General features: G+C 37.1%; 1 protein-coding gene across 3 annotated transcripts in view; it reads left to right on the top strand.

The window, feature by feature from the left end:
• The window catches only part of Phtf2 (putative homeodomain transcription factor 2), a 108080-nt gene that overhangs the window by 38900 nt on the left and 45560 nt on the right, over window positions 1-23620 (top strand). For all 3 annotated transcript variants that reach the window (XM_076566323.1, XM_076566324.1, XM_076566325.1), the window contains one exon: window positions 22291-22347. In XM_076566323.1, coding sequence (XP_076422438.1) covers window positions 22291-22347 — 57 coding nt within the window. The remainder of the gene's footprint in view (window positions 1-22290; window positions 22348-23620) is intronic.

The following is a 23620-nucleotide window of genomic DNA, read 5'->3' as shown; positions in this document are numbered from 1 at the left end:
TTGCTGGTCTCTGAAAATACTTTATGTAATTCACGTTTAATTTGAGTTTTTAACTTTTTTTTTTTAGCACATTTACTTTACCAACAATTTTGATGGTGATGGTGGTAGTGGTGATAATGAAGTTACCAACTATACTTTATTATAGCAATTTCTCTCAGAGAGCTTCTCTCTATATACTTATTGTCTTAAGAAATACTTATAAAATAATACCTATAATATACCTCATGGCTGCTTGTAGAGGCTGCACTAGTGGGTGGGAGTTCTGAGAAGGCAAAGTACATCATCTCAGTAAAGTACTGCTTATACCTCCTTCTTCAGTGTAGCTTTGTGGACCCACCTTCCTGAGGGGTGGTCCTTCTCCAGGTCATTGACCTGCTCGACTGGAATGGTAGGTCTCTGCCCAGGTTAAAGATTTCTTCGTCTTGACTAGAAGTTTTCCCTTATTGGACCTTTACTGCTGTTGTACCATTTGTGTTTGTGTTTGTGTATGTCCTTGGTTTGGTTTTTTTTTTTTTTTTTTTGATACAGTCTACTGCCTTGGAACTTGGCTAAGTAGCCTAGACTGGCTGACTAGTCAGACTTAGACATCTTAAAGGATGTGCTAGGCTTCCAAGGATGCAGAGCAAGTTTTCATTGCTTTCAAGTCAAGTACTTTAATGACTGAGCTATCATCCTCGCCACCACTTAGCTTTTCTTTTATAAATGGAACTCAAACAATCATTTTTAAAATCAAACCTTCTAACTCAGTACAATCCAGAGATATACTGGTTTACTACATGCTGAGAGAGAGAGAGAGAGAGAGAGAGAGAGAGAGAGAGAGAGAGAGAGAGAGAGAGAGAAAATGTCAAAAGTTTTTGTTTTTAGAAATTATAACGTCGTGTTTCCATGAAGAGTAGAAAACCATGTAGTTCATAACACAGATAGCAGCGAGTGGCAGGACAGCACACACGCTGCACATTGCATGTGTGTGTTCAGAACCAAGGCTGCAGTGAAGTTGTGTGTGCAGCACCTGCGAGTGCTGCCAGGAACACCTTGGATACGTTACGTGTTTGAATTGGGTCTTGGTTGTTGTGTATTCAGAAACCTTTCATTGTTGCCAGTGTTTTGTGACTAGCCCCACAGTTGAAGAGCTGGGCTCTGCGGATGGGTTTTGCTGACAGGTCCTACCATGCTCTTCCTTTCTTTCCTCCTGCTGTCTTGCCTGAGGTTATCACACTCCTCGTTGAGGGTACCTTTGGAGAGAGTCTTTTTACTAATGAATCAAACTTGGAGAGGCAATGTGCACTGGAAGTTACTCTTTCTGGCTCATTGTGGTAGCTCATGCCTATAGTCTCCACACTCTGCAGGCTGAGACAAGAGGACCCCTCTGAGTCCCTGGGCTGCCTAATGAGAACTTGCCTTTAAAAAATAATATTGTCATCACCAACAGCAAAACTAAACAAACAAGTAACCCTCCAATCCAAACAACACAAAGTTATTCAGATTATGTTTACAGACAAAAAATTGAGAGATTAAAAGATTAGGGAGTTAATTTTCTTGCCTTTTAAAAGGCCCACTCTAGAGATTTTTGTCAACTATATCATGAATTACAGAATTTTTCTTTTTGAACTAGTAGGTCTTATACTTGGTGCACATAGCACAGCAACTCTTGTGGGTAAAGAAAGTGGAAAAATAAACTCTGAGCCTGTTTCCCAGCAATAGCCTTCTGGGCTATTACCCAGCAGCATTTCCAGAGTCAGATAGGCATATGCATTACCCCTGAGTCTGAAGGTCCCAGGTTAAGGAGAAAATATTAATGGAAGATGTAAAAATTTATTTTTAAGGTCTTTGAGGCATCATGTTCAGATCCACCTATATGTGAAGTATTAAAGATTTATGGTATTATTTTTGTTTTGTCTTGTTTTTGAGACAAGGTTAGCCCATTCCAGCCTATAACCTCACTACAGTCTAGAATGGCCTCAAACTTGCAGTGTCTTTGTGCATCTGTTTCCTAAGTACTAGGATGTCAAATGCAAGTATGTGCCATAAATTTATCTTACACTCTTAAGGAAATGAGTATTTAGTAAACATCTTAGTGTCTAAGAAGTAGGAATTCCTTCTTCTGTAGTATGTAACTTTTTGACATGCTATAGATATTTGTTGATGATTTTTTTTGGGTGATAATTATTTTATTAAGAAGTACTTAGCCAGGCGGTGGTGGTACATGCCTTTAATCTCAGCACTGGGAGGCAGAGGCAGGTGGATCTCTGAGTTCGAGGCCATGGAGTGAGTTTCAAGACAGCCAGGACACAGAGAAACCCTCTCTTGAGGGGGGGACCTCCAAAAAACAAATATTTATTTGACCACAGCAGTTGCCTAACAAAGTAGTTGTTTTCACAGAAGTGAGAATACCCAAGAAATGATATGACTGAGAACCAAAAGAAGAGAATTGAATGTATTTAATGAATACACACCCCCAGAAAGATAACTAAGAAATGGTTTGACTTGAATAGAGTTGAGCTTATTCAATGGGCATAGCTTATAGTTGTCTGTTTTTGAAAAAAAAAAAATTCTGTGACATACTAGAAAACTACAACTTTTTAAAATTTTCTCAATAAATTTAAAACAGAGACTGTAGTCAAGGTTGGAGAATTTGCCAGCTAAATTCCAAATATCTTGCAGTCAACTTATCTTTAACCATGGTAACAGACATAATGGTGAAGTAATTTGGTAAACTACCAATTGACAGCCTAAAATTAGGCCAGTGTGCCAGCTTTGAAAAGGGCTGGAAAGAGACCAAACCACTGTTGTTAAACTGTTACAGTCCTGGAAAAAAGTGACATTTATAAATGCTATTTACAGGATAACTTAGATGCTAAATTGCTTTCTGGAATTGCCCATGGTATTTATTCAAATAAAAGCTGTTGATTCACTACTGAAGGATTGAGTCACAGAGAATGAAACACTCACAGTAGACACTAAAAGTTTCCTGTTTTAACCTTTACACAGAATGAAGGTTTTATCTTGCCCGTGAACAGTTTTGCTTTAGTTTTCTTTCTTGTTTTTGTTATCTTTACTCCTGTGATGAAGTAGAATTATAAAGACATCAGATATATGTTAGGCATGGTGGCACACACCTTTAGTCCCATCACTCAGGCAGAGGCAGGAGGATCTCTGTGAGTTCTAGGCCAGCCTGGGCTACAGAGTGAGTTCCAGGAGAGAAAGGGCTGCACAGAGAAACCCTGTGTGTGTGTGTGTGTGTGTGTGTGTGTGTGTGTGTGTGTGTGTGTGTGTGTGTGTGAGAGAGAGAGAGAGAGAGAGAGAGAGAGAGAGAGAGAGAGAGGTGGTATTGTGTTCCCCAAAATATTGTGTACCTTAATAAACTTATCTGGGGTCAGAGAACAGAAAAGCCACTAGTTAGGCAGTGATAGCACACGCCTTTAATCCTAACATTCCAGAGGCAGAAATCCCTCTGGATCTCTGTGAGTTCAAGGCCACATAGGAAACAGGCAGGCATGGTGACTCATGCCTTTAATCCCAGAAAGCGAGCCTTTAATCCTAGGGAGTGATGGTAGAAAGCAGAAAGGTATATAAGACGTGAGGACCAGAAACTAGAAGCATTTGGCTGGTTAAGCATATGGCTGGTTAAGCATTCGGCTGGTTAAGCTTTCAGGCTTTGAAGCAGCACAGTTCAGCTGGGATTTATTCTGGATGAGGACTCAGAAGCTTCCAGTCTGAGGAAACAGGACCAGCTGAGAAGTTGACCAAGTGAGGTTAGCTGTGGCTTGTTCTCTGATTTTCCAGTTCACCCCAATACCTGGCTCCGGGTTTGATTTTATCAATAAGAACTTTTAAGATTCCTGCTATGAGAGAGAGAGAGAGAGAGAGAGAGAGAGAGAGAGAGAGAGAGAGAGAGAGAGAGAGAGAACAGATAAATGAATAAAGAAAATGTGTTGTGTATACGAAATGGAATGTTGTGCAGCCAGAAAGAAAACTGAAGTCATGATATTTCCAGGAAAATTAATGTGATTGGAAATCATTATGTTAAATGTAATCAGTCAGATTCAGATAAATACCACATTTTCTCTTAAAATCAGAACCTTGATATGTATGTCTATGTATGTATGCATCTTTATATGTGAGTATGTATTTATATATAAAATACATATTTACATATTTGTATATAGGTTATGAAGCAATTAATAGAAAGGATCTTGAGAGCAGAGGAAGAGATCTCAGGAGAGTTGGGAAAATCGAGAGAGTAATGTAGTATATGTAATAAGAAAATATGGGTTGAGACTAACTGGAGAAGAAAAGGAACCAGCGAGAGGAGGGTAGACTATAGGAACAAAAAGAAAAGAGTATAATGGCATATATGCTTGAACACACCATGATGAAATCAGTTATTTTTATTCTAACCCCCAAAATCAAAAGATGAAATGAGACATATTTTGATGGTATATGAAGAGAAACAGTAAGGTGGTCTTTTAGAAATTATTCTAGAATTCTAAAATGCCAGAGTTTTGCTGTGGATATCATTCTATATAAATAAAACACTGATGGCCAGTGACCAGGCAGGAAGTAGGTGGCCAGGCAGGAAGTAGGTGGGACAAGGAGAGAGGAGAATTCTGGGAAGCGGAAGGCTGAGGGGAGAGACACTGCAGCCACCGCCAGGACAAGCAGCATGTAGAGACTCTGGTAAGCCACCAGCCACGTGGCAAGGTATAGATTTATAAAAATGGGTTAATTTAAGATAAAAGAACAGTTAGCAAGAAGCCTGCCACGGCCATACAGTTTATAAGTGATATAAGTGTCTGAGTGATTATTTTATAAGTGGATTGTGGGACTGCGGGGCTTGGGGAACCAGGACAGAAAGCTCTCCAACAACAGATTTTGTCTTGTTTTTCTAGTTTTCCAACTAATATATAGCAGGCTGTAATTTTAATTACTATTTTTTCTGTCTGCTTTGACCTTTTTATATGGCTTATTTTTATTTACTAGTAGAAAACTTGGGGAGAAATTACCAGAAAGCCTCATTACTTTCATGTAGCTAAAATTCAATATTTAGTTTTATCAGTAGGCTTTAATTTTAGTATTTTATTGTCAAGACACAGTTTCATGGTAATAATACCCCTGCAAGCTTTTTGTTAATGTGTATTGAAATGTCATTTATGGCAGGCATATATGTGTCAGACCAGTCTTTTTTTTTCCAGAAAGCTCTGAAGCATGGAGGAATCAGATGTAAATGTGTTGTTCCTTGTGGTAAGCACTGCACTACAAGTCATACCGCTATTCAGATGTCCTGCTGGTCACTGTTCTATCGTCTCTTTAATCTCTTAATGTATCTCAAGTCTGCCATGGCCACTTTAGTACTCCTTTATACTTGCAGTAGTTGTTTCTCTTCACCCCTGCTCCCAGATGGTTTATTCTAAAAACTTGGCCTTGTCTCATCCTTCTTAACACTCTTAGAAGGTGTCGTCTTACCTACAGTGTCAAATCCAAGTTTCTTCACACAGCTTTCAGGACTTTTTCTGATCTAATTCTACATAGATTTACATATATTTATATGTATGTCTTTTATTAACTCATACACAATTACTTGTTTCTTGGTTTGTTGTAGTAGTAAGACAACATTTACCACAATAGAGCTTGTCAAGGTGAGCCTGTAAATACTCCAGCATCATTTTTATCATTTGGGTGCTCTGGAAAAAGGGAATCATTTTGCCATTTTCACCATTTTACAATAATTGAGGGAGCACTAAGCTCTTTTTTCTTAAATTTATCTTGGGAATGGTATAAAACTCCTTAGCACCACCAAGAAGTCTCAAAGCAGTATGAAGAGTTGACTCTTAGACAAAGTACATTACCTTCAAGTTGCTTACCAGCAAAGATGAGTGTCTGCTGATGAGGAGCAATTCCTTCTTTATCCTGGACCTCAGCCTTTACATCTTCTTAGTATCCCAGGGTTCTACTTCCAGTGTGATTGCCCTTCCCAAAGGCATTTCTATAAAACTCTTTTCCTACCACCTAACTGGTGGGTAAGACAGCTTCAGCTGGGACTATTGTCCCATTACATACCGTGGCTGAAGCATGAAGTCTGCCCATGTAGTTTGTCATTGGTATTTGAACTGACACTCTGCTTTTTATTTTTCAAAATGACTAATTCATCTTGGTCTTTAAAATGCAAAGCTATGTTCTTCTAGAGGACATTTTTCATCATCCCTAGGGATTGGGTGTGTACTCCTTGTGTGCCTGTAGAAACAGGTGTGAGTGTGTGCTCTTTTCATGGCAGTAGAGTGCTTTTAGTTCATGATTGTTTTTCTTTGTAAGAAGGATTTTACAGAATAGTGTACTTGTTACTGTTACGGAGTTTGTGACCCCTGGGAAAGACCGTAGTCTAAGTCCAATTAAAGATTTGTTGATTAGCTGCTAGCTAGATAAACAATCTCCGAACCAAATTTGAGATTGCTGTGAAGGAGGGTGTGGGGAAGGACTTTTAAAGGGAAAAACCACTGAAGACCTTCAGTATCTATGCCAGCAAGCAAAAGCTGTTCTATTCTGCCAAGTTAAGTGGTTAAGGCAACTCAAAACAATCTCTGGGTATCTGTGTAAGCAAGTTAATAAGTGGTTAGTCATATCATAACAAGATAGTCGCAGCTGTACATTTTTGGATGGAGGTGACTGAGTCAGGATCACTGGGAACTTATCTTTCAAGGACTAGAATCAGAGACAAACAGCTGCTGGTACCAAGATGGATTCCCAGCATAAAATGGAGCTTCTTTAACCATAACAGTTACCTAGCATGCCTACAAACACACTATATTGATTTATCTCAATGCTTGTGAACTCTTGACCTTTAAGATAATGTGCTGTTTCATCCTGTTGGCATCACTGTCCTTAGTGGTTATTGTATCCTACCATAAGGAACTTGTTTGAGTTGTCTTTCGAGTGTCTTTTGTTTGACCCTGATAGTATTAGACTATAGTCCATGATGAAACTATTGGAATGTAGCTTCAGAGAGATCTTTATTTTGGTTACTTTTTCCATTCTAGGTATAAAATCTTGATGTTCACAGTATGAATGGAGCTGAATGCATTTTGCTCCATCTCACAGTTACATGGGAATACTTTTTGCAGTATCAATTACTCTTCTATTTCTGTGTTACGGTGACATATGGTTTATCGTAGCACTTATCACAGCAGTATAATTAATCTCTCCTGCTAATACATTAAGTATTAAACATACTATTTCAACCTGTTGTAACATTTCCCAAAGTGTGTTCTGTCTGATCTTAGAAAGCATTATATTAAAAGGAATTTGAAACCAATTAGTTTGGGAACTACAGAGTGATTTGAGGGTAGGTAAGTTCTGTGAGTATAGGATTTAACAGTGCAAATAATGTGCAGTGTGGCTGATTGTTTAAGAGGCAGATAAGGAAGATGTTGCTCAATTTATTTTTTTATTTTATATTTTTTCAAGATTTATTTATTTTGTATACAGTGTTCTGTCTGCATGTATGCCTACATGCCAGAAGTGGGTGCCAGATCTCACTACAGATCATTGTGAGCCACCATGTGGATGCTGGGAATCGAACTCCGGACCTTTGGAAGAGTAGCCAGTGCTCTTAACCTCTGAGCCATCTCTCCAGCCCCTGCTCAATTTATTTTGACTTAAATTTTTTCCACTTGATTATACTTAACAAAGATTAGTTCTTTAGGCACAGTTTTATCTGGCAAATGGTTCATTATAAATGGAACAGGTACTGAAAATGAATGTTGCACTCCTCTGCCCCGTTTCTCTAATCCTACAACAGCAGTAGGTCTTAATTCTGTAGACCTAACTACCTGTAGTAATCCTTAGTACAAACTGTAGAGCCACAGCAGACTTGGTCTGGGCTACTTAGACTCCTGTTTGGATGGTCTAAATGGAAGCTCCTGCAGCAGTTTATATGAGCCTTTCTACTAGTTAGAAGGAAGACGAACAAGTTTTGGTTAATCAGATGTGTTTCATGGCCCCATCTCTTTTTTAAATTGCTGATGAATGAGTAGCAATAATGTTAGATTTTTTTAAAATACAAGGCTATTTAAATAACCAAGACATGTTAATAGCTTTGACATTTAAAATATGACTTAGCTTTTCCTGCTACTTCTAGTAAACTTAAAAATATATATACAAGGAAGGTGCTTTAGTTTTCATAATTACATGATTGAGTCAAGGTCTTGTTTTGGAATAAGAAGTCAGTATATCCTGTGATTAATAGTAAAAGCATGCAAATAGGTATTTATACTTGCTTATCCTACAGTATCAAGGAAAAGGAAACATTGGATAAGTCATTGGGATGACATAATATCTAACATCTATTGAGCCTTTAGGTGTTTGTTATTATTGTTAACTGTGCATTAGCACATTTCATCCTTATAATTATACTATTTATACTATTTCACATTTTTAGAGCCAAGTTCAATTTTCTGAAGGGTTTTGTATATATTGGCTTTACCAAGCTCTGACAATTTCCCTGTTGGCAAGCAAGTCCATAGAAGATCAGTAGAGGCAGAACTATCAAAAAATGAGTAGGCATTTAATACCACCCTTCCCATCCACCTGTTCCAAGTCAAAACAAAAAGGACAATTAGTGGGTTTTGTATGTATTTAAGGATGTCCAAATCACTGATAAGGGTTCAACCATATCTGGATTTGAATTTCTATGTTATATCATTTGCTATTTACTCTTGTATGAATCTGTTTTTGTACCTATAAAGAGAACAATTTATTATCTACTTCATATTGTTGTGAAGATTGGGTTAGTATGTTCAATGTGTGCCTGGCATCTGCTGCTAACTCTTTATTGTTACTGCTGTTGTTACCATTCTTACCAACATTAACTATTTTAGCTAGCAAAGAATTAGAAACCAGAGTTCCTGGTATCCAGTAGCCAGGTTTGGATCTTTCATCCAGGTCTCAGCTGGTCCAGGTTGCAGTGGTCAGATGGTTAGTGGAGAGTTAGACATCTTGTCGTAGTCTGACTTGGGGTGCCTCAGAAATCATGTTTTGTTTAAGTCACTTTTGCTTAATGTCAGCCCTTTAACCCAGTTTTTGTACAAAATATTTCTCAAACAAAATTCCTGATATAGACAGTGTTATCCCATGATTTCTGAGTAGAAACATTAGTGGAGAGAACTCTAAAAAGGAAAACTTCTTCACAAAGCTCTATTATAATAATAATGAGAAAACCTGGAGCTCAAAGTAATAGATCGGAGTCAGAGATTTTTAGTGGTGGGGATGGGTCCTAAACCAGGGATCTGAAGTTCTCTGACTTGATTGGTGCTTAGTTCCCTTGCTTTCAAATACATAAAATATATAAAACAAACTACTTAAAAATGAATATGGGCTTTCTGATTTAGTTTGTTTCTATAAGTAAGCTATTATCTTAAACTGAACACAAGACTAGATTCCGTTTTTAAAATTGCTTTCATTTCTAAGTACAGAGAATTCTTTTCCTTAAAGTATATTGGAGACAGAATAAAACCAATACTGTGTTGTAGTATATCTATTGTTAAAATTTTAAATCATATTACATCAGAATAGATGTGTAGGTGTACATTTTACTTAAGCATTTACAGTTAGCATTTAGATTGTCTCTGACAGTTATAAACTAGGTTGATATAATAATTTGTGCACAAACCTTTGTATAGGCTTATGTTTTCATTTCTCTTGGGTAGATTACTAGGAGTGAAATTACTGGTTCATAATTGTAAACTTTTTCAGAGTTATTGTTTCATTTTACATTTTCACAAGTAGTAAGTACATAAATTTTCCATTTCTCCATAGCTTTTCTTTTTATATCTTTTTTTTTTTTTTTTTTTTTTTTCTTTCCAGACAAGGTCTTACTGTGTAGCCCTGGCTGGCATTTGCTTTGTAGACCAGGCTGGCCTTGAGCTTAGAAATCTACCTGTCTCTGATTCCCAAGTTCAGGGATAAATATATAAACCACTGTGATCAGTTTCTCTCCATCCTCAGCTACATTTGTTGTTGTCTATGTCTTTTTTTTTTTTTTTTTATCATAGCCATTCTCAATGTCAGAGATATGGTATCTTTGTCACTTTAATTTATGTAAGTATTTGTTTTGATCGATTACTTTGTACATTAGTTTGAAATGCCTGTAGCTTTGGAAGTGCTGGATGAGACTTTTAAACTGGTATAACTAGAGTAGCTTCCTGGAGATGCTGACTATCCTGTGAGCTAAAATCTGAACTGGGATTCTTTTCATGTAAAATAAAAAAGGGAAGCACTGGGGATGTATTTGCAGTGGTAGAGATCTCATAACTTTTCTTTTTGGTATGTCACAGTAAAAACAAATTATCTGATAGATATTACTTGGCAAAAAATATAAGAGATTTCCATATTTTCTTAAATCCTAATGCTATCTATGATTGGATGGTAGAAGTACTGTATAATGAAGTGAATATTTAATTTACAGCTTGAATCAGCAAAACATCTGTTCAGTTCTTGTGTGCATGTGATCTTTTTGTTTTACTAAACTGATAAATTGCTGTTTGAGGAATTTACTGGATTGGTAGGACTCTAAAGCCAGTTACACTGGGCAACAAGTCATGCCCTGTACTTCCTGTGAAATAAGATACTATGAATGCACACAATCATGTGAGGAGACGCTCCTGTTTTCTCCACCCTACATGAAATAACTTCCAGGATGGCAGATAGTCTTTTATATACAAAAGTAATAAAATTGGCGTGAACTTGTAATTGTGAATACAAAATAATAGCAGTTATTAGAATCTGATTAAAAATGAATCTCAACATTTAAAGTGAATATATTTCAATTAGATGACGTAGTTACCTAAATTTTTCTATCTAAAAAAGTAGTTTGAAATATTTTCTGCTATAAATTACTATTGTTACTAGTTTCAGAGGCAGCAACCCCTAGGAAAGTAGCATTTTGTAATGGCAACACAAAAGAATGAAGTAGTCTACATGTTACCACATGGATGAGTCTCAGAACACCACGCTAAGACCCAGCGCTGTAGTTTCATGTCTAATAGGAATTGGAAATGAGAGGCAAATATGTAAGTCTATAGCCAAGAAGTAATTAGTGGTCTGTACTGGAGGTAGAAGAAAGTAGTGATTACAAGTGAGTTATGAGATTCTTTTTATGGTGATGAAAATGTTCAGTGTTAGAATGTGGAGATGGTTGTGCAACTGTACAACTTATCAAGAACTGTTGAATTGCATACTTTAAATTATAAATAATAAATATAAATTAAATTATAAATATGGCATTATCTTAGCCCATTTTTTTGATTTCTACAAAATACCTATGACCAGGCAATGAATAAGGCAAAGAAGCTTATTCAGTTCACAGTTCTAGAAAGCACAGCACCAGCATCCACTCATGTGTGGTAAGGATGTCTGGCTACCTACATCACAACCTGACTGATGGGAAGACCATGGGGAAGGAGGGGAGATGTAGCAAGACAAGAGGCCAGCCTTGCTCTTTGTAATAGTGTGCTCTCCTGGGGACAGACACAGTCTAATGAGAACTAGGTTAGTCCCTTCGGAAGGCATTGTCCCTACTGATCTGATCACCTTCTCCCGGGCCCTACTTTCCGAAGGTTCCAGTACTTGGTTGCCACACTAGGGACTAAAGCTTCCAGCACATGGTGATTTGAGGTCCACATTCAAGCACAACATACGTTATGTTTCATTTAAACAGTTTCATAAAAATAGTCACAGTTCAAGTAAATTTCTTTAAATAAAATAACATGACAAGTGCTTAAATCTCTAAATACAAAAGGCTACATATTCTGGGTATTCTAGGGAAACAGAGTAAAATGGTTTCCCAAGATGTTTTGACTCTCAGTAGGCTTTCCCTTCTAGATCCACAAAACTGCTTCTGGCACTCCCACCCCCTCCCCTTTTGCTGTACATAAAGGACATTATTAGTAATTTTTATTCTGGACTAGTTACTTAGATATTTATAGTCTATACTTTCCAAAGGACTTGAAATAATTAGACATTATATAATACAAATGATAATGAGAAAAAAAAATGTTACCATAGAGAAATTGACTGTGCTATATAAATATTTGTTATTAGTATTTAGTTAAACTACGTATATGAAAGTTGTTACAAATTAAACTTGAAAAGCTTTGCATATAGGAGACACTTGAGTTTAGTCTTTCACCTCAGTTCTGTCTAGCCTTGTATAAAACAGCAGCATGTCCAACTGCAGAGATTCTGTGTAACTGGCCTCCATTAAAATAACACTTCTTGAATTGTTGGGTCAGTGTTGAAATAAAATTGTGTTTGATTCCATTATCCCAGCCTCATGCTTCCTGTGACTGCTTGATTCTAGCGGGCAGCACGTCCTGAGTGCTTAGCTGTGTGTACACTGCCTCAAGTTCTCCACACACTTAATCATCGCAACAGCTCTGTGAAAGAGCATACACTGATTTTATAGTCCAGAAAACAAGTTTCCCAGAAAGCTAGCGTGTCCAGTCCTGTGGTGAAAACAGGTAAGGGAGACTTCAAACCTGGTTCTCTGAGCTGCAGCATCTGGAACCAGCTTCTGGAGTGACTACAACCACAGATGCCACATTCTGACTTTCCCTTACCTGGCTGTGGTTATGGAAAGTGGCGGTAAATTTGTCCTTTGTGGCTTATTCCATACTTGGACCGCTACCAAGAAGTAGCAAATGCTTAATAAATAGTAGCAGCAGTTCTTGTTTATTAATGCAATTGTGGTTATTTAAGTTTTTACAAATTCGATTCTCATTTCTTATTAGTGTATATAAGTGCAGGTGTGTTCATGTCATGGAGGACAACTTTTGTGAGTGGGTGCTTACCTTCCACAGTCAGCCCCAGGGATGGAACTCAGATTGGTGGTCTTGCAAGGCCATCTCAGCAGCCCAACAATGATTTTAAAGTAAACATGCTGCCATTTTTGCTTATCAGCAGGGATACTTTCTCAGTACACATCCTTTTGTTAATGTTAGAGTATACCTAGATGAAATCGATGCTATAGATCAGTCATCATTCTGTGTGGCCTTTCAGTATAGCTGGATGGTGAATATGAGTTGTGCGAGGCTTCTCCAGGTAATCTGTACAACTACAGTAGACTTTGCACAGATATTAGTAAACACTGGGACTTACCAGGGATTATGTGCTGTCTGTTCATAGTTGTACGTGCTGTTGTTCTTTGACACAGCTGGTAGCACAGTACGTTTGTGTGGGTCAGGATCACACAACAGCAGTGGTGGGTGTGTTGCTCCAGGGTGGCTCTAAGGTCTCTAGGTGGTTAGGGGCTGTTCAGTCTCCTTGTAATCTATGGGTCATATATAACGTGCTTTGTTTACCAGATGTCAGCAGTGCATGGGAAGTGTTTTTACTTATGGGTAGGTTATGTGGATTAATGTTTAACTATGTACACAGCTCAAAGAATTTTCACTAATGTTTATGAATGCTCTTTCTTATAGTGTGGGGTAATAAAATTCATGGGTTTTGGAGATTTTCCCCCCATACATTTGCTATAAAAAAGGGGCAACAATATTTGGTGATAAAATAAAGATAAAGTTTGTATTTGATCTTTTACTGTAATTCACTTATTTAGAGTGAAAGGATGTCATCTTTAGTTTTTCAGACCAAACTTTATTTTTTAAGTAAAGTATAGCTTTTGGAAGCTATTTTAAATAATTTAATAATTTGAACAATTTTTAATAATTTCTACTCTGATAATTGAAATAATATTTGTCAAAAATCTAAATGATCAGCAATTGAGTAGTGTTAATTTGGCTTTAACACCTTTATTAGAAAAATAATATGGCAGGTTTGTTAGAACTGATTGTTGTATTTTGATCCTCTGATGAAAATATATTTCAACTACTTTCTTACTATTAATCGAATACTGAATCTTGCCTGTTCCCACTTGTAGGGTTTTCACAAGTCATGATCCAAGGTTAGTTTAAGTAGAAGAGTAGAAGTTAAATTATCTTTGCTCAGATGACTCCTTAGAAAAGGTTATTAATCTGCCAGTATCTTAATTAATAAACCCACTGAGAACATACTCCATGTACCAACAGGCTGGAAAGTAAACAGTCCTTGTAAATTATGCAGGATGGTGTGGGTTTCCGTTACAGCAATGTTCTCTTCAAAGTGGGGCCAGGAAAAAACACTGCTGTACTGCTTCTCCTTTTCACCACACATGTGGACTGCCAACTGCTGACAGCCTAGACATAGAAGGAAAGGGTAGCTCTGGTTAGCCTCCTTGCACTCTTTACAGCAGTTTATACAAATGTTTCTTTTGAGCTTGTAATGTGAATTTTGTTTCTGTCTGTTTGTCATACTTTTCTTTGACCTTTGTAAGGAAGAGACAACCTGCTTGGCTCAGGTGGAATTAGATGTCTGGTCTTGGGTCTCTGGGGGAGACCTCGAGTATGCAGGATCAAGTAACATGGACCTGGTGTGGGAGTCACTTTCAGAATATGCAGGACTTCAGCCCATGCCTAGTGATTGGTTGCATTTTACTGAAGAGGGAAAGAGCTAGGTCCGGAATCAACTAGGTGCATGGCTTTAAATTTAAGATTGAATTCATCACCTCCTTACCCATTAGAGTTATATATTAGTTACATAGTACATATTAGAGTTAATGTGGGATTTGAAATGACACATTGTAACTTGTGTCACTGCCTAGAGAGTGAACTGAGGGGAAAGACATCTGTGGCTACTTTTCCCTCAGGAGGCAACCATTGTGCAGAGGCAGGTTGGTTTCTTCAAGTTATTTAGTTTCTCTAGATGATCAAATAGGCAGTATAACATATGAACACATAGTTTTTGCTACCGAGTTACAGATTTTTTATATTATCCACTTTCTTGAATTCTGGTTGTAATTTCTATTTGTTCTTTTCAAACCTTTTTTTATTGTATGTCATGATTAAGGATACTGGTGTAGTCTTAGTATTTAAGCCACAAATTCCCTTCATTGTCCTTATGTCTATTAAGTTTTGTTTTACTCATAAATGCTGTGTTGATGTTATCACTCGCTGATAGTGTTTATTTGGTTTTGTTTTAATTATGACTGTGAACATTTTTTCCTTAGTAGTGACTCCATAGAGCCAGATTCTCCAATAATCATTTTCTTCATTATATTAAAAACTGTTCTTCAAAGTTTTTTTTTTTCATAACTTGAGTCAGTGTTTCATCATATCATTGACTGGTTCTTCCTAAGTTGTAGGAATATGGTCATGATTTGTAAATAGATTGTTTATCTGGCCTGTAGCATATTTTATATGTATGTATGTATATATATATATGTATATGTATATATATGTATATGTATATATATATATATAATAGCATATACTAGTCTTAGAGTTAGTGCAGGGAAGGGTGTGGGTTTGGATGATGGTGGGAAGATTTTTATTGGTTTTAATTAATTTAGAACGAATGGAATTTTCAGTAGTTAATGAAGTTTTCATATCTGTTGATTAGAATTTGTTTCCACCCCCTCCACACACGCTTTGATTTTGTGTGAGTAGGCATGCGTGCTGTGTGTGTGTCGGTCAGAGGACAACCTTCAGGAGTTGGTCCCCTCCTTTCACCAGCGTTCTGGGAATTGAACTCAAGTTGGGCTTGTCTGACAAGTGCCTTTTCCTGCTGAGCTGTTTTGCTGGCTGAAGAAAAAAGTCATTCTCCACACGAAAGATTTCAGGATCTTTTAAAAAAGTTTTATTTGCATTCTAGTCAACCAACTCTTATTTTTCTGTAGTAATACCTTTTGTTATGATACACACCTGGTGATGACTGATTATAAAAATAAATAATTAAATCATAGAAGTTTACAGGATGTAGAATTAATATTTATTTCAATATTTAGAATTATTTCCACAATTAGAGTGTATTTGAATAATTACCTGCTTTCATTACCTTCCATATACTACTAGAATTATAGGGGGATATTTTAAAAAATTATAATTGAGTTGTTTATTTATTGGGGGAGACATATTCATTGCTACATGTTTGTGTAGTTCAGAGAACAGTTTGTGGGAGTCAGTTCTCTTTCCAGCATGTGGGTTTCAGGGATGGAGCTCAGGTCCTCAAGCTTGGCAGCAAGCTCCTTTACAACTCAGCCCAGGAGAATATTCCTAATGATCATGTTTAAAACTTATGATTCTGCCTTTATATATATTTTTTTAATTTTAAAGAAAGATTGAATCAAAAGAGTCAGCGATTTGCTTAAAAACAAACATGGAAATAACTACTCATTCACAAGTGAGAAGCTGCAAGAGTGTGGTTCCCCGACCACACCTTTTGGTCTGACATCATCATTATGTTTCACAATGAATCATGCCACATGATTCAATTTCTTCACCCAAGTGTCTGGCATACACACTGACTCCTTTGAGAAAGGAAGGCATAGCTCGGACATTCCTAGATTTGTCTTGAGAGGCAATTGTGAAGAACTTCGATTTTTTTAGAGCTTGGGAACTTTTACTTTAGAGCTAAACATTTTTTAAAAGCTAGAATAACTAGATCCTGTTAACTCTGGGTGGAGACTTATCTGAATGTACTCAATTTTAGTGACTCTATCTATTAACTGTTCCCTCTTTGTACTTTACAAGTGTGAATGGAAGTACTTGTAAAAAATTTAAAATGTTCACTAGGACAACATAATTTGGGGTGTTTTAGCTTTTTCTAGTTGGTGTTTTAATATTTTGCTCAGACATCCATTATTTTATGTTGTAACTTTATGTTTTATTCTTAACTCCTTGATTTTCTTTTTCATTAAACTTATAGATCATTAAGGCACAACAAGCTGCATTTTAGGGACCTAGGAATTGAACTCAGGTTGTGAAAACTTGGCAATAAGCCATCTCAACAGCCTCCTCATGACATTCTTGAATTTTTCACTTGTCTTTGGGATATTCTTAACATGGATTTGACTGATACATTTTTGCAAACAAATATAAACATAATTATCTAATATTTGTCAAGAGGGTTAAGCTAAGGAGGGATTTGAGCTGTCTATATTATCTTTTTGTGTAACAGTTGATATTTATGAGAATTAGAAACTAGCTTTTCAATTTCTTAAATGAGATTCAGAAAAGTAAGAGCTTAGTAGTATTAGGAGAAAAGGGTTTTAGAGTATGGTAGTTTAGTATGTCTGTTTATTAAAGAAATTAGGCAATTAAAAGTTGTAAATCTGGACTTCCTTCTACTTTTCTTAAGTACATTTATGAACTTTTAGTCTTTTATCTAGGCACCCAATCTTTACATAGTAGACCTTTTGCAAGCTGAACGCTGTTTATTCCTTTGGATAACCCATCTGCTAATCTTCTGAATGTGGTAATCTAAGCAGTAATTCAACTCCTAAAAGAAGCTTTTCAGTTTGTGTTTCAGAGACACTTTCCTAGAATTCATAAGTGGTGCCTGTTTCCCATTTCATCACCTAATTACGTTAACATTTGTATGTCTGATCCCATCATTTATTTCAAACTGTCTGTAGGAGACAGAGCTGATCTTGCAGATCCCTGAGTAGAGGCAGTCTTTCTACCTGTTGCTTTTCTCTTTTTTTTTTTTTTTTTTTTTTTTTTTTTGGTTTTTCGAGACAGGGTTTCTCTGTGTAGCTTTGCGCCTTTCCTGGGACTCACTTGGTAGTCCAGGCTGGCCTCGAACTCACAGAGATCCGCCTGGCTCTGCCTCCCGAGTGCTGGGATTAAAGGCGTGCGCCACCACCGCCCGGCTTGCTTTTCTCTTTTTATCTCTTGCATTCTCAGTCTTCCCTCCTTTCCCTCTCTGTCTTCTTCTTTTTGTGTTTTGTTTCTATTGTGTGTAGAAAGATACAAAACTTGAGAATCACAGTAGAAGGGAATTGATTTGGGAAACATGTTTCCTTTCTTAGATGATTTGTTCATATTACTTTGAAGTTCAGCAGACCTGGGTTTGAGAACTGATTTATGCAGTAGTATATGGAGTGTGGACAAAAATACAGTGTCAGTATAAAGCAGCAAGAAAAAGTGCTGTTCTTTCCATAGATAGGTGTTAGGGATGGTCAGTAGTTTGTATCTGTGGTATATACTCACAGTGTGTGTATATGACAATATGTTAGCTGCAGATCAGTAGGTCAGGGTGTCTCAGGAATATTCATTTCAGTCTTAATCTTTTTGTTAGTATAAATTCTTTATCTCAGTTTCTTTTTCTGTATTGATTTAAGGATGTGGCTGTACTCTTGTTTTTCTTGTTTTGTTTTTGTTGATTTTCACCACTGAATAGCTCAACATTTGTTTATAAAAATAAGAGGAGAAGGAAAATAAATTAGATGAGACCATACTAGAAATTGAGAACACCAAAGAGGAATTTTGTATCTTATGGGTTGAATCTTCTCAAAGTCGATGGCTATGTATACTTCCAGGAGTAGTGATGTTCATAGGGTTAGGATTTGAGATTTGTAGAATGAGAATATAGAATTATTTTTGCTGCCACTATAGGAAGTATTGCAAGAGAGAGGATTACTAGACCTGTTGTTGAAGGCATGAAATTGTAGATGAAGGATGAAGTTGTAGAGGGCAGAATTCTTGTTTGGGCCCTGGGAGCAAAAGGCTGACAGTGGATCAGCTCTGGTTTTTAAAAAAAAAAAAAAAAAAGCATAGCCCAGCATACTGCATTCAGATATCTCTGGAACAATGGCAGGAGTGTTGATAAAGTTGCTTACTGTATTAGACATAAGACAAAATTATTGGTTACAAGAGTGAATTAAGATTCCAGAAGCTTTTTATAGTCATACCTATTGGAACTGCTGGTTCTCCGATAATGACATGGAGACTTACTATTAATTATGAAAGCTTGGCCAATAGCCTAGGCTTGTTTCTAACTAGCTCTTATAACTTAAATTAACCCATTTTTATTAATTTGTGTTCTACCTCATGGCTTTATTACCTCATCTCCAGAGTGCTCATCCTGCTTGCTCTATGTCTCATGGCCATTTCCTCCTCCTTCCCAGTGTTCTTTCTGCCCTGAAAATCCTGCCTAGCTATTGGCCATTCAACTTTTTATTAAACCAAGTGACACATCTTCACTGTGTACAAAAAGATTATTCCACAGCATTTCCCATTTTGTGTAAAGAGAAATGAAAGGTTTTAACTCTCACATAGTAAAACTGTATACAGGAAGAACAATTATCAGTTATTGTCTGAATAGAAAGGAAAGGTATTAAGTTTAACAAATGAAATGATATACAGAACAATTATCAAGTAAGTATTACATTTACAATGTCCAGTCTGTTTGTATTTGGCAAATTTAGAGAAAATACTCCATTATCTATCCTCTCTTGATGAGTCCAAAGTTTTGTACCTAATTTTTCTTCTATCATAACTAAGGAAAACTGTAACTATAACTACGTAGTCTTCAGCTCCATTAAAGACCCAAGCAGGATAAAATATTACTTGAGTAAACAGGAAGTGCAGGGTAAGCTACTTCTAAAACTAAGAAATGACAGAGACATCTGGCTTGTCTGGGCAGTCACCCCAGGGTCTTCTGTAATGTTAGGGCATCTATCTTTAGCCTATATGCTTAGAATAGCTGACAGACTTTTCTGTGAAGTTGGAGTTTTGAAGAACTGTCCTACCCTGTCTTGGCAAAGTTTGGCAGATGCTTTTTTGTGTGTCCTGCTTGTCCAGTTTGGACAGCATACTACTGTCAGCAGTTGAGGCAATGGCAGTTTCTTGCCCAGTAGCTTACTTTTGTCACAAAGGAAGCAAACTCCATATGGAGTTTCTTTGATGCCCATCATCTTCTCTAAAGTAGATTGGTGCTGCCAGGCACAGATGTGTCTCATTGTCATGAAAAGCCTTATGTTACTGAAACATATTTCTAACTAGGTCTTATAACTTAAATTAACCCATTTCTATTAATTTACATTCTGCCTTACGGCATTATTACCTCATCTCAGAGGTGCCCATCCTGCTCACTCTGCATATCATGGCATCTCTGCCTTCTTCCCAGCATTCTCTCTGCCCTGAAAATCCTGCCTTTTTATTAAACCAATCCAAGTAACACATCTTCACAGTGTACAAAAAGATTATTCCACAATAGCTTTTATAATGTGGAAGTAATGTATTCCCTCATGAAACATCGCTTGTGATATGTGGTTGGGCATCTCTACAACCATCCAATAGTTCCTTACTGATGTTTGAGAAACAAAGCCTTATTTCGATTTATATTTGTCTGATCCAAATCCCAGCACTGGAAGCATTGAGGGGGAAGCAAAGGGAAACAGTGAAGAAGGAGATGAGATTATAAAGTCAAAACCACTTAAGTTTTTCTTAGTTGAAGATGTGCTTCTTGAGTAAGATTCCTGTTCTGTCCTCATCAATGTTGCATTGAATTGTTTTTAGGTTTTGTATGACATCAGAACAGTGACATAGCTGATGTCTCCCTGAGTTTTGATGGACAGCTGTAGTTGAACTTGACCTTATCATTTAATTTTTATACAGCAGAAATACAAAAAGAAACAGCTATCAAGTTTGTTGTCTTCTAGATGTTTCTATGTCGCTAGTAAAACAGAAACCAAGAAGCCTGTTTGGTTTTTTTTTGTTGTTGTTGTTGTTGTTGTTGTTGTTGTTTTTGACTGTTCAGCTCTGCAAGTTGTTCCTGATTCATGGTTCTAAGACTCTATACAGCACTGTATTATAGTAGAAACTGCTAATTTCTCTCCCCATCAATGTGAATAAAAGTTTCTCCTGTAAATAACCCATTTTATCCTAGGAATTTGTAATAGGAAATCCCCCACCCATCCTTTTCTTAGGGTTTCTGTTGTTTTTACAGAGTATCTCAAGAAGCCACCCACTTTTATATACTGCTTTATACAGAGTTTCTTCTACTTCCTGTTCTGCAGAACCTGTGGTTATTTGGTGTCTTAAGTTATGCTGAGTAGTGAATACATTTGCATAGGCATTGGCTTTATTTTCTCTCACTTTAGGGTTGTGGAAAAGTTATTTCCATGTCTGTGCACTTGAATCACCTTGAAGCAAAACAGTGTTCTCTAAAAAAGAACTTAGGCATTCTTTTGCATGTGAAAACAACGTTTAGAAAACAGTCATTTAAAAATATTACTATGCAACTCTTTAATAGTTTGGGTTACTGTTGCAACAAAATGTTTGATGTATTAGAATGATTATGCTATTTTATTTTATGTGAAAGGGTGTTTTGCGTACATGTATGACTGTCTTTGTTAGGGTTGCTCTTATGTGAAGAAACACCATGACCAGGGCACTCTTATAAAGGAAAACATTTAATTGAGGTGGCAGCTTACAGTTCAGAGGTTCAGTCCATTATGATGGTGGGGAGCATGGCAGCTGGGAGTATGACGGTGTGCAGGCAGACAGACGTGGTGCTGAGAATTCTACGTCTTCATCCAAAGGTAACAGGAAGTGAACTGTCTCACTTGGCATGACTTGAGCATCTATGAGACCTCAAAGCCCTACTCCGATGAGACACACTTCCTCCAGTAAGGCCACAGCTCTCAATAGTACCACTCCCTTGGGGACCATTTTCTTTTAAAGCACCATAGTGACCAATTTAAGGTCTTTGTCTTTTTGTTTTGTTAGATACAGGGAATTAAGTGGAAACTAAAGACAAGATTTAAGCAAGGAACTTGAGTAAGAACACTGAAGAATGGCTGGTCATTATGCCCTGGTCAAAGTGGGGCTCGCAGAACTTTCCAGTCTAATAGTAACAGACAAGGAGCTGTGTTTGGTTTACCCATTCACCAATGTATTTACTGATTTAAATTTTAAACCATGTGTGTTGGTTCACATCTGTAGTCTCACAACTCAGGATGCCAAGGTTTGCTGTGAATTTGAGGCCAATTAGGCTACAGAGTGAGACCCAGTCTCAAAAAGAAACAACTTTGTGACCTGCGGGTTTATGAATTTGTCATTTGGAAGGGTTTTTTTTCTTGACTATACTAGCACTGTGGTAGTTCATTTATTTAAACTGAAGGACTCCCTTTGGGGCACGGTTTTTAAATTTCAGTATTACCTTAGATGGATTTTTGAACCTCACACCCATATTTCTGATCTAGTAATTCTACTGTGAACCTGGAAGTTTCCATTCTCTTAACAAATTGCGAAGATGGTGCTAATACTGGTCATTCTCCAAGCAGCTCGTTGAGAACCACTGCAACAAAGTATTGATCTCTGACGTCGTGACAGAGCCAGTGTGTGTTCAGTGAGCACCCTGGGACTTTGAAGAGCTGGCGTCTCAATGCCCGTTTAACACAGTGCTATCTGTCTGTCTTCATAGATTGGAGCCTATGATCAACAAATATGGGAAAAGTCTGTTGAACAAAGAGAAATCAAGGTAACAACTTTTGTTCCTTTTGTGTATTCTGAACAATTTTATGAATTGTCAGTCACTTTGCCATTTCTTTATTTTTACCATGTTAGTTAATACTTATTTTATCTGCACTTTTAAGAGAGAAACCTGTTTCAGTCGTATCATTTAATTTCTTGTTTTCCTTTTTAGCATATTCCATTATTTGGAGTTTAATCTCTAATGGTTCTTTGTTGCCAGCTTTCCCCCTTTCACTTGTCACCTTGTACTTCTAGTCTGCTTTTCCTCCCTCTGATGCTGTCATTACTCCGTACAGTTTATTCAACTGGTAAGTGTTCCAGGACGTTGACCCTGAGCGGCACTGCAAACGCTGCTTTACCTGATAGAGGTCTGCTGCTGGTGCTGCTAACAGTGTCTGGGCTGCAGAAAGAGCGGCTGGATTGTAAAAGGGCTTTAGGACATAGAGTATTAATTCAAATGCTTTTATGGCAGGCGTTTTCCTCTTGGACATGTGACTACTTGTGTTATTCTGTTTGAATATTCTCATAGACTATCTTGCTAGCATGAAAAAAAAACAGTTTTAAAACTAAATTCGTTGTTTCTCAGCATTCTTTGTTTGATAATAAAATTTGTATGTTTTTCATTTGCTAAGATACTAATCAGTATGTTTTTGCACGAGCTGAATTTAATTTGAGACTAGAGAATGTTACTATAATTTCTTGCCATTTTCTGTTTAATTTGAAAATATTTATATTAGGTTAAAAACAGTCCATAGTTACTTAAAAATCTCCTTAAAAGATTTGTTGCTGTTCAGACTATATCATCTATGAAAGAGGAGATCATTTTTCCATACTTAATGATTTATTTAGCAAAGATCTGGCATATTTTAAAAATAGGATTAAAGGTCACAAGGACAGAAAGATAAATAATCTCTAGCTTTTTTGTCCAGGTATTTTATTGTAAATGAGATAAAAATCCATGAAGAGATAGGCACATGTGTTCAGTCTCTATAGGGTAAAGTAGAAGAAAGATGTGCAAGGAGGTTAGGAAAATTTCATAGGCAAAACATCTTGTGAGAGGAGTTTGACACGTTCTGGAGGTCAAAGGGAAGACACCTCAGACAGACGAAGGGCATATGAAAATACTCAGGAAGGGAGGGAGGGAGGAGGCCGAGTAGGGAACCCTTGAGATTTGCTTGGCAGATGGGTTGAGGAAGTGGTGGAGGTGGCCCCCAGTGAAGCTGGAAAGACGAATGTGTTCGGGTGTGAAGGGGTTTGAAAACTAACCCAGGGACTTAGCC

The sequence above is a fragment of the Peromyscus maniculatus genome, chromosome 3 (genome assembly GCF_049852395.1).
Source record: "Peromyscus maniculatus bairdii isolate BWxNUB_F1_BW_parent chromosome 3, HU_Pman_BW_mat_3.1, whole genome shotgun sequence".
Classification (NCBI taxonomy): Eukaryota; Metazoa; Chordata; class Mammalia; order Rodentia; family Cricetidae; genus Peromyscus; species Peromyscus maniculatus.
Note: the sequence above shows the minus strand (reverse complement) of the source record. Positions and strands in the feature narration are given on the sequence as shown.